Here is an 11,921-nt window from a genome sequence, read left to right on the forward strand (position 1 = left end):
GTTTAATTAGATTTTGGAACTGAAATCATATATATATATGGATGGACCTCTTAGCTTCTCGTGATTTATGGCAATCTCATGACTGAACCATCCTAAGGTTCCATCATCTTGACATGACATTATGGGAAAGTGAAACATTTTATTCTAGATAAACAGTTTTTAATTAAATCATTCATCAACATACTTCCCTTTTTTTTTCTCAAATTAAATATCATATACAAAGTTTTTACGATAAACCAATTAAAAAAAATGAACTTTAAGTAGCGTGAAATTTGGCAACTTTCGGCATAGGAGGCATATTATTTAAATAATATATTTATTATGATGGTAACTTGATGTCACAGATTTGATGGAAGAAAGAAAGTGTTGAGACATAATTTGTGGGACAGTAATACCGACGCGTCCATCACAAATCAGAGTCAGAAATCACGGACTCTGTGGACCAACAACATTGTAGAAAATGAGGAGGATACGATGCACATCAACCTGTCTTTCACCATCACTAATCAACTTCTCCTCCAAGCCACCAGGTAAAAAAAAAAAACTAGCTTCTTATTAATTACTGCCCCCAAAAAAAAAAAAAAAACCGAAACAAAGATCGATATAACAACGTTGAACACACCGAAACTGGAGTACGCATGCATGGGGAAGGGAACCAAGATTTCAGAAGAATCCGTTTTCTTCTTCTTCTTCCCAGCTTTGTCTCATCATGTGATACTGAAAACGTTCCACCATGGTCTCGGGGACAGACAGCAGCACTCGCACGGCATTAGCGTCACCGGCGACGGGTAAGAACAAACAGTAAATATCACTAGTCAAAGGACCCATATGCAAAGGTTTCCCTTCCCCAAAATCCACCTCTTCCAACCCCAGTCTCGCCCACTGCGAAATAACCAAACTCGTCGAAAGATCCGTTTTTACAGTTTTGTCCTCCAACAGGTCAACCATTGACCTTACGTACTCCTCCTCCTTCAACCTCGCCTTGGCTTCCTGCACAAGCCTCACCCCGTGGCGCAGGTTACCGTCCACTAAGTCCTCCACGCTGCTCTCGGCGCACGCTAGCAAGAATCCGTTCCCGTAATACCCCTGCGGAAGGTCAACTGTTGTTCTGACGTTGACCGAGAAAAGTAGCTTCACAAGGAGTTTGGACGGTAGGGATTGGCCCACTGAGCGAATCCAAGAGCGCCAGGTGTGAGCCGCAACGGTTTCGAAGGAGGTGCACTTCAGGGAAGGGACGCACTGTTTCTTGAGGCCAAGGACGTGGGAGGGGGTGAGGGTGAAGGACGTGGGTACCAGGGGCTGTGACTGTATCAACTTTAGGAGGTCCACTTGAGGGGTTGGGTTTGATGCGGTGTAGCCACCGTGACGGAACTTTACCTGCGCGGGGTGTCTGGGTTTCAGCACGTGGCGCCAGTGGAAGGGCACGATCGTCAATTCCGCTTCTGGCGTTTTCGTCAGCTGTGCCCAAGCGTGTAGGAACTGGGACGTGCCTATGCCGTCGCACACGCAGTGGTTGATCGCCGTGCACAGGATCATTCCTCCGCAACCCAGTTTCGTTACCTGCAAATAACATTCACATTCAATTTTTTTTTTATATATTTATATTTTTTCCGATTCTGCACATAAACTATGGCTGTGCTGTGATTTATAATATTGGAGAAAATTGTGGATACATTTGATAGAGAAACATAACAGTTTCTGTGATGGATTAATGGAAGAAATTCTGAGCGAATGTAAAAAAAATAAAAATCATTCAATATACCAGGTCCATGAATATTTTTATAAAAAAAATTTGCCTCATTTTTAATTATTGAATTTTAAATAAAAATTACTTATTTTATTATTAAGAAATCGTTGTAAGGAAAATAACACTACTTACGGGAAAAACTCTGTTTTTTGTGTGGAAGAGAAGAACTTTAGAGTTATGAAAATAATAACACTTAAAACATTGTTTAGAGTTGGTGATTGATAGTTTTAATCTGATATTTGATGACTTATAAAAGCAGTGACGAACCTACTAGTTCATGAACGAATCAAGAACAAAAAACACTTCAAACTGATACCAACTTTCATATATCTGTGTGCTTCACTGGGCAGTTTATATTTTGTAAAGAAAATGTGAATATTTTATGAAAATGGATTTCATCCATGTGAAAGAGACAAATTAGAAAAGGAAGAAAAGTGGATGATAGCACATAGTGATGAAAGACGTTCATTTAACAGAAACAAAAGTGTAGAACCTTGACACAATAAATTCATATTATATATATATAGAGAGAGAGACAGATATTTCTAGCACACGTCTTCACGTCAAAGCAAAGTTCTTTGAACCTAAACGTAAACAGTGGACACTAAATGCACAAGTTACATATTCTGTGTCACTATTAACCTTTTCATGAACAGAGGATCAGAAGATTAAGCAGGGATTGAAGAATTAAAAAAAAATTGAAGGAAGAAAGAGTTAATGAAACCTGGACTACGAGAGGAGGAACATCGACGAAAGAGTGAGCTTCGACCTTGTACAAGAACTTCTTCCAAGACTTGTTTGGAGTCTTGGAAGATTCGAGAAGTTGATGAAGAGTGGTGTGAGTGAAAGCCTCGGCAAAGAGAGCACCTTGTCCATTGCAATCGACCTCAAGCTTGTGATCATCGACGGTTCTCAAGCGACCGGCCAAGGGGTAATAATCCACTAGAACTCTGGCGAGAGAAGACTTCAACAAGTCCAAGTTGAAGGAGTTTTTGAAGAGGTACAAGTATTTGATGGAGAACCTTAAGAAGTTTTGGTCGTCGAGATTGGACAAGTAGAGAGAATGTTTTGGGGTAGGAGCACTTGGGAGAATGCTCACTACTTGGCCACGATAGATACAATCAGGGGCTTCCATAATAATGATTAGTTATGATGCATAAGGTATGGGGAAAACTGAAGAGAGTGAAGGAAAGAGAAAAGAGAAGATGATTGAATAAAAAGGTGAGTGGAAACAGAGGGTGTATTATTATTATTATGAATGTGTGTCCAAGGAACAAAAACGGGTCATGCTCAAATTTGTGGTTTGGATTATGGTTTCAGGGTTCACTTCTTGAGCACCATCTGTTTGTGGTAATTAATACTCACTTTGATTTCCTTTCAAATTACGAGAAAAGAAAAAAAGGGGAAAATGATGCTATCTAAGTCAACAGAGCGCAGCAGGTTGTGCCGATAAGAGGGGTGCACTATTTCACTTTAATTAATCGTCAACCCACTAACCCATTCCTTTATCAAAAGCTTGACGTAATCGATAAGAATGAAGTTATTTTATGAGTATTTGAGTTTGATGAAAGAAGAGTTAAATTAAACCAGAGTTCTAATCTAATCTAATCTAATCTAACCAGAAAATATAAAAGTGAGTAGCACGTGTCTGTAAGAGTAAATGGTGGTGATTTTGCTGCTGTACTTGTTTAAAATATCAGATGTATATGGACTTCATTAGTCTACAATTTTTCTCTCTTCTTTTCTTTTCAAAAACGAATTATCAGACGCCACTATTCATAAATTTGTCAGGTTATGATTTATTTGTACTATAAATTGAAAGGGTCCATGCCTCAGTACTTTTCAACTTTTCTTATTCTTACCAGAAAGGTCAAAGAGAGAGCAACAATCCATTGAATTTATACACATAAATTTAACACGTCATATTTACATGCTTTTACTAAAAAGTTGATATCAGAAATATAAAAATGGACAACTAAAGTAAACAGTGAGTATATAAAAATGATCGGTAAAAACAAAATAAAATAAAGATCGATAGTGGGAAAAGAATTAACGAGAGCAACAGTTACCTGTATTTGGACAGATACATTAATAGAGAAGGTAAATCGTATTTTATGGCTGATATTCTCTAATTTAGTGGATAATCTCTGGAAACATAAATAATTCAAAATGGCTATCATTCGATCACGTGTAGATTCCCATTATCTGGTTAAAATTTGGTTACTCAGCCGCAAAAACTAAAACGTATCACATCTTTAACAAGTTCATTACATTCTTAAGGAGCCTTTTTATTGGTCATATATGATATACTTAAAAAACTTTTATCTGGGGTTAATTTGGTCAATAACAAGCTCTAAATATTAACCTACTACGATAAGATTTTGTAGCATCCTAAAATAAATGTCTTTATTAAATGAAACTCTCTGATGTAAAAGATTTTAAGATATATTTATATTTTGTTTTAAAAATTTATGCTGAAATGATAAAATATATTCTGGAAAATCTTTACAAGTGAAAAAAGTAGAGCAAGAAATATTTTTTCTGATCGAAAGGATATTATTCCTGTAACTAACATAATATTAAGGTTTAAAATGTGATCTCGTAATTCGTACAGTAACTGCAATCTGGAGGGTTAATATAATATACATGTTGCGGCTAGGTCCTATTAAGGAAGTCAAAGTGAGGTGTAACGCACTCCTTAATGTCTTCGTATATAATAGTAGCGAAAAGACGTGATTTTTTTTATCTTCATATTTTCTTCTATGGAATATAACTTTATATATAATAATTGCAATTTTAATCTTAAGAATACTAAACTTATCGCACCATTGAATGTTATAGAAATGCTAAACTTTAGCATAAAAAATTCTATTTGTATTCTAAAATATTTAGCTGTTCTATGGCATATATACAAAAGTATGCTTAGAGACTAAGAATTCCATAAAAAATATCAATCAAAAGATGCACCTACCCTTCTCACTTGCTTTGTTATAGTTGCAGATATGCTTTTAAATTCTGATCGAGACCAAATTAAGCGAAAAAAAAAAGGGGTTCATGCTAATTATGGTATATAAGACTGGTAACATGAGTAGGAATCCTTTTGAAAAACAAAAAATTACGTTTGAATATGTATATTATATCAAATGATTGTGCAGAATGTAACATCACTGCCAACAATGATGCATTCATAGTAACAACTAAATTGAACATCATGTTACTACTTAAATGGCCACTGTACTGTTCTGCCGACGAATTCTTCTACCTAACAAGAATACGTTTCTGCTTGATTTAAATCAACTCAAACTAAACAAAAAGCACTACAAATTAACGGCAAACAGCTCTGCACAAACAAAACAATGTTGCCAGAACAACTGTTAACAGTCCAATCCTTCTAGCTTTTAGCTCAATCAAACATGTCAATGCGACACATTATTGGCGACAGAAAAACATGGAACACCATTTTATAAGATCTAGGTTGGCTCAATTCCTCTAATGCCCAACCTAAATAATCATTCGTGGTTTACAGTGTGACACCTTCGCACATTATTTACCAATGTTTGAAGAACTGAGATGAAAAAACAAGATTATGACTTTGAAGGTGTAAAATATAACCCTAAACTCAGCAATAAGGCTGTAGGCTGTATACGTTTTCAGTATATCGATAGTTGTTATAAAGTGTATTATTTTGTTATATTGATCATATACTCCTATTAATCGAAGGCATTCGAAACTGAATCGTGTGATTTTCAATATGCTTTTGGACAAAGGAACATCGACCCAACAAAAAGTATATTGCTACTGCACTTACTCTTTCTACGACTTTCCGGTTTCATCTCACTTTTTCCTTTTTGACTGTTTCTTAAAGCTCGGAGACAAACGACAAACGACGGGCCAAGGGAATCGCATTCTCGTCAAAACCAGCTCAGGTTCAATGGCGCATATACATTCCAACCAATATCTCTAGACCACCCCATGACTTAGGAGCCTCACCACATCATAACACTAATGAGATTACATAAAGTCTTTAAAAAGTTTGAGTTTTACCAGTCTGCCCCTCAACGTTACACAGTTTTACTATCACAGCCTTCCTAGTAATTTGTCTTGTACATTTTTTATTTATCCAATAATCAACTCAAGTTCCATCTGGTCATTCATTATCTCGTGTAAATCATCTTTGACATGTACAGTACAGTCTTACGCAGCCATACCCCCATATTTAACTGCAAATTAAACAACGACGTTAACTAACTCAAAATGTTACTCCTAGTTTTCTGGAATAATTCAGCATACATGGACATCAATGAGTTGGAAAGCAAGTAACCTCGGACTTCGGATTTGCAGAGATTCCAATTACAACCGGGCAACGTATGAGTTTGCTTCTGTTACATATCTAACCCAGCGATAAGGATTATTCGCTTTTGATTTCTTCGCTATTTGCAAATACTTAACCTGCATCAGGAAATGGCTTTTTGGATCTATTTAAGGTGGAGTTCATGTAAACCAGATACAAAATCAAATTGCAATAATGCAGGAAAGTTGAATCTACATATAAAATCATTAGGAATGATAACACTATCCGATTTAGCCCAGTAACACCAGCTTCGAAAATCAACAAAGACATAGTAAGATTAATTTATAGATTAGCAGTAAAACTATGGCACTATAACATTCCAATACACATTTTGTTAAATAAATATAATAGAAGAAACATAGTTCCAAGAAAATCCCTAGCAGTTTACCTGAAGCCTTGAAGCATTGTACATAGGTATGGTGAAAGTCATGCTAACAGGTCCTGCTTCTTTCATGATATTTCCTGTGCTCAGTATAAAACAATTTAATTCATTACAGAGAAGAACAACGCCTTTTGAAACAGTGAGCTAAAAAATAATTATTAACAAGCAATGCACCATGTAATTCCTGTGTAAACGTCAGCTTTGCACGTAAAGTGTGTTCAGATCCACCAACAACCTGCAAGAGGATGGACCAAACATAATTGTTTTCCTCTAATGACGGGTATTAGCCTCGAACATCCGTAGATAAGTATTTAAAGATATACTGATTATCAGTGGAAAACAAACAGTATATGTTACCTTTTTCAGGCCCCATTCCAGTCTTTTATTTGTTTCCTTGAAATCAGTGGTGTGTCCAACTGCTCCAGGTTCTAACTCAAAATTAACACTGAAAAATTGAAAATAATTTTACTAAAAAGATGTAAGATTAAGTAACCGGGATAGTACTTAAATCATGTAATGAATGGAGCATCTCAGCGTGTATGTGCAATAAATTACATCACAAACACAGAGACAAACAAAAGGTAGCATATTCAGTATATCAGATTCCAACCATCCCATCGCATCAAGAATAAACCAGGCTCCAGCATATACATGAATAGTTTCCGTACTTATCTCATTTCTTTTTCTTATCCACCAGCCACTCACCCCTGAGTCTGTGACTACCAGTGGTGCATCGCCCAGTAGCCATTTTTGTTTTCCTCTTTTCATTTTGTACGTTGAATGCTTTGAGTTCTGATTTAAGATTAGACACCCAATATTGGGCATTGAGCTCTGATCTTGAATGCTTATGTGGGAATACTAGCACTGAAAAAGGAACGGCTTGCTATTACAAGTGAGTGTGGTAAAATTGGCTGTTGTTCGTATTGATATCATTTGCCATATTTGGTTTTCACGTATATTTTCTATATTTCAAAATCTCCTGCAGTTGAATGTCCATCCATTCTACTGGTAGCAACAAAAATTTACAAGCAAGCAACCAGGCGTGACAACGAAACCTGTCATCAGCCAGTGATTTTCTGGCTACGTGGTGAATTACTAATGTCTATCTTTTGGGCTTGATGCAGTGCAGATAGAAAAATGAAACAGATTCTGCTGCTTATTCAAAGGCTAAGATTGCACCAATTCTGCTAACATAAATGTTATTCGCTAAATCTTTTGATTTTAAAAGCATGACGAATTTTTCTTTTTTTTTTATGTGGTTTGAAGGTTATCTCATTTGACAAACCCAATATATGGCCTATAGTGAGTTAAATCTTGACAATCTATCAAACATCCCAACCTATTAAACAGCCCAATTAGCCTGTTACTCAGCTAACTAGCTGATTATGGAGAAGAGCACTAAATCATTACTGTCAACTATGACTGAAATTAAATGCGCAATAATCGTGAAGAAAATGTATATACCGAGCTGTCAAAGATGGCAGAGGCATCTGTACAAGAACAGTGCTAGCATTGATATTTGAGTTGAACTCAGCTCGCACTTTAATTGTCACTTCAGCCTATAAAAATATGAAGACCATCAGTACATGCTAAACAACGTGTAGACTAGGAAAGTTAGAAGAAGGGGGATCTAAACCACCTTCAGGGATCCTGTTTCTTCAATCAATGCAGTAATACGAAATGGTGGTTTAAAAGGTTGAGTCATACGATAATTCATGACTGGAAACTCACCATCTGGAGGTACCTACCAAACAATGGAATAGTAATTCGTCAAGGAACTCAAAAGCATAACATGTTATTGCGTTATCTATATATTTAAGTTACTGTACTATGTACTTACCAATGACAAAGTTCTATCAATTTCAAAACTATCAAGGTGTACAGACTCATGGAAGTTACAATCATCTAAAATCACAGCACCCGAACCTCTATAATCTGTTAAAGATGATAGAACGGGATTAAGAGAGAATGAAAAGATATACCAATAGCAAATACGATAGAAAAAATCAACTAGCCAACAAAAATCTCTTCAAGAAAATTATCCATCCATCAATGATTAGACCAACAAATATATAAACTCAACAAAAAATATCCCCCATTAACACTAAATATATAATTATTTCAACATAATAATCTAAATATTAATACAGGGAATACGATCAAGAAATATGCCGGACATGTTACCAAGAAAATAACATGACAAAGAAACGTAACACACTTTTTCTCAGTGTTTTAACTTTCAAGGGGAACAAAATATAATGTTGATTGACCTACCACTTGTCCCTATACTCAGATCCTCGTTGAGAGCAAGTCGAATCTCTGGGTTACCAGAAAGATAACTCTTCATTTGTATGGTTCCATCTATCTCACTAGTAAGTATAAATCCCTGCTTCCAACAACAAACTCATCAAAATGCCTCAATTTTATAGCAGTAAATGTATGTAAAAGGGAAGGAAGACATCACAACAGAAAGCATGGAAAAACCATAAAAAGGATGACCAGCATACTCACACTAGAATTGAATGTAACACTTATTTTCTCAATTACATCAACAAATATCTCATCCCTCTTCCTACCACCAGGTTCATTAGCAACCACAGACTTTGTAATAGCCGTACCTGGCATTCGTTTGGTCCCTTGCTGCAAATATAGGAGTAACAAGTCAACAAAATCATGCATGAAATCCAGTAATATGCCAGCAGCAAGAAAATGAATGGATTTCCAATTAGTTAGCTACATACCATAAAAATGGAAGCAGGACCAAGGGGAGGCATCCGTGCAGCATCAATCACTATTGGCTCATTGAAAACATAAGACTTCAAAACCTCAGTGGATGTTGTTTGCACATAACCAAAATCCTGGCACAAATAAACTTCAGTATTAATAAATCAAACAGAAAATGCAGCAGTTAAAACCATGCAACAGTTATTAAGGTTTAAAATGGTTTGGAGAAGCCGTAGAAATATTAATGAAGTAAACAATTAAGTTTCACTTTTCTCGTAAAAAAATAAAAAATCCATACATCATGGTTGGATTAAAACTATCAAGCATCTGTAGATTCTGTACAAATTAAATAGTTTTCCTGCCTCCCAAAATGTGACACTTAGACTAAAAGGTAATTTTACAAAAGTGTGCTTTCATATCTGATCAACCTGTCAGCTTTAGCACATCGAGAGTTGAAAATTGGAAACTTGTTCATGGGAGACTTGGCATGTGAATAGTTGTAGACAACAGTCAATAAAAACTGATAGGAATAATCACTAAAGTGTAAATGACGAAAAGAAATCAAAGGTGCTAGGACAAACGTTTTACCAATGAAGTTTGGGCAAACATGCTTTCACATCCAACATGCATATACAGGTATTTTCCCTAAGAAACCATCAGTTGAAGCAAGAATAGTAAGTAAATACTTACAATCACTTCATCTAGCAATTCATAAACGAGCACAAAGTTCTTTCGAAAGGAGTCTTCGTTAAGAACACCGAGATAATCTTTGATGACACGCGCAATTCTTTGCAAAAGTTCCAAAACAAGAGAAGGGGAGACATTGACTCTGGTTGTAGCAACAAATAGCAATCCAGCAACCTTCACGTGGAAGTAGTTCACACCATCTATATTCTGCGAAAAACAGAAAGGTACATAAATCAAAACGATCGGCTAAAAATCAAAGAAAAGTAAGAAAACTAGGACAAATTGCTCTCACATTTAGGTCTTTTTAGATGACTTTTGCGTTGACCCCTTTAGTTTTAAGCGAGGCAAGTGATAGGTAATACGCTCTTTTTAACACACTCTCTAACCTTCAGTTTTAAACAAAGACACTCATTTCCCATCTCCCTTATGCATTTACTAAAGAAGTGGCAACACACCCATAAGGGATTTTTAAAATCTAAACGGGGAATAGTGAATATCATTTAAAAACTAAAACAAGCAAAGTGCAAATTTTCCTGATTTTTTTTCATCGTTAATCAATAATCAATAAATGACACAAAGCACAACAACTACCATACCCTGAGGGAACATGCAGTCCCAGAAATATATATTTGGAAATGTTTGGAATAAATTCTCGAGAAATGTGAAAAGAAAAAGATGATAAATGACATAATGAATGAAATACCTACAAAAACAGGCGGAGCATCTCCCTCGACATCCTCTTTCCAGAACTTGACTTTTCGGAAGAATGTCTCGGCGCTTCCTTTTTGAGCTTCACCACGATCTGCATTCATTTAATTCATTAATTAGTGAAACCCTAGCTATAAGGTGCAGGGTGGGTGAATTTTGTTGGCAATCACTCCCCGTCGGATAGAAAAATTTAATTGGAAATTGTTTTAATGAAAATGGATTATCATGGAAACGGAAGGGAGAAAGAGAAAATAAAGCACTCACAGTCGCGGTAGACGATGTTGTCGCCTCTCTGAGAAAGCACGAAAAACTGCAATATCATCTTTGCCTCTTCTCCTTCTTCTTCTTCTTCTTCTTCTTCTTCAGTTTTCTCTGTCTTCAACTCAACTCATGTCCTCCTTCTTTACTTTGTCCACGCTTACCAACAAACGACATTGCCGTTTTGCCACGCACGAGCCAGGCCCAGAAGGTGGCAGCATCATTTGACTCGTGTCGTTTTATTATTTTCACTTTTTTTCTATTAAATAAACGTTATTATTATTATATATTTATTTAACGTAACCTTACAGTTGTGTTTATCGAAATACTATAATCTTTGACAAGGATATTTTAGTTAGATTTATTTTATCCATTATAAAGATAAAGATTTTAGTTTATTTTATTCATTTCAGTTTTTAGATGAATATTTTATCTTTAATTTCAAAATTTTAATAGTAGATTTGCTTATAATATAGATTAGATGAGATTTATTATCTTTAAGAAGATATATAAGTAAGACGCACTCACCTTTCAATCTGTGTTCTTTTATTATCGTTTTATTATTTTCACTTTCTTTCTATTAAATAAACGTTATTATTATAATAATTATTATTATATATTTATTTAACGTAACCTTACAGATTTGTTTATCGAAATATTATAATCTTTGACAAAGATATTTCAGTTAGATTTATTTTATCCTAAAGATTTTAGTTTATTTTATTTATTTCAGTTTTTAGATAAAGATTTTATCTTTAATTTCAAAATTTTAATAGCAGATTTGCCTAGATTATAGATTAGATGAGATTTATTATCTTTAAGAAGTTATATAAGTAAGACCACTCACCTTTCAATTTGTGTTCTTTTATTATATTTGTTCTGTGAGACTTCAATACTAAACACTCGAGGATCCATCCACTGTTGTAAGAATTCTTCTTTGCATCTTGAGGTTGGTTTTAATTCCCTTTTTAATATTATTGGTTTCATATTTGTGTACAAGTATTCTCTTTTAGATTTGAATTGGCTGTGAAATTAGTTGGGTTGAAATATGTTTGGGTGAGTCT

General features: G+C 35.2%; 2 protein-coding genes across 2 annotated transcripts; both read right to left on the reverse strand.

Annotated features, from left to right (window-relative positions):
* Positions 1–299: 299 nt before the first annotated feature.
* On the reverse strand, positions 300–3,102 carry LOC114164261 (HXXXD-type acyl-transferase family protein). The gene is made up of 2 exons (XM_028048863.2): positions 2,472–3,102; positions 300–1,560 (listed from the first exon to the last, which is right to left on the reverse strand). The coding sequence occupies exons 1-2, from the start codon at positions 2,880–2,882 to the stop codon at positions 664–666; spliced, it is 1,308 nt and encodes a 435-aa protein (XP_027904664.1). The 5' UTR covers positions 2,883–3,102; the 3' UTR covers positions 300–663.
* Positions 3,103–5,622: 2,520 nt separating this feature from the next.
* LOC114164482 (AP-4 complex subunit mu-like) lies at positions 5,623–11,069 on the reverse strand. Its single transcript, XM_028049176.2, has 14 exons — positions 10,864–11,069; positions 10,599–10,693; positions 9,895–10,098; positions 9,222–9,338; positions 8,992–9,120; positions 8,755–8,866; positions 8,321–8,415; positions 8,120–8,224; positions 7,945–8,039; positions 6,838–6,925; positions 6,655–6,715; positions 6,487–6,560; positions 6,069–6,196; positions 5,623–5,967 (listed from the first exon to the last, which is right to left on the reverse strand). Exons 1-13 carry the CDS (start codon positions 10,919–10,921, stop codon positions 6,098–6,100), a joined length of 1,332 nt encoding a protein of 443 aa, XP_027904977.1. The 5' UTR covers positions 10,922–11,069; the 3' UTR covers positions 5,623–5,967; positions 6,069–6,097.
* Between the last annotated feature and the right edge of the window lie 852 nt (positions 11,070–11,921).

This window comes from Vigna unguiculata, chromosome 9 (genome assembly GCF_037176805.1).
Source record: "Vigna unguiculata cultivar grain cowpea cultivar isolate G323 ecotype 2 chromosome 9, ASM3717680v1, whole genome shotgun sequence".
NCBI classification, from domain to species: Eukaryota; Viridiplantae; Streptophyta; class Magnoliopsida; order Fabales; family Fabaceae; genus Vigna; species Vigna unguiculata.

Coding starts and splice junctions, on each gene's coding strand:
- LOC114164261 (XM_028048863.2), bottom strand. CDS start 2,882: ATGGAAGCCCCTGATTGTATCTATCGTGGCCAAGTAGTGAGCATTCTC. Junction 1,561..2,471: donor TTCCTCCTCTCGTAGTCCAG/GTTTCATTAACT, acceptor TGTTATTTGCAG/GTAACGAAACTGGGTTGCGG.
- LOC114164482 (XM_028049176.2), bottom strand. CDS start 10,921: ATGATATTGCAGTTTTTCGTGCTTTCTCAGAGAGGCGACAACATCGTC. Junction 8,040..8,119: donor AAGAAACAGGATCCCTGAAG/GTGGTTTAGATC, acceptor ATATTTTTATAG/GCTGAAGTGACAATTAAAGT. Junction 6,197..6,486: donor ACAATGCTTCAAGGCTTCAG/GTAAACTGCTAG, acceptor TTCCTGATGCAG/GTTAAGTATTTGCAAATAGC.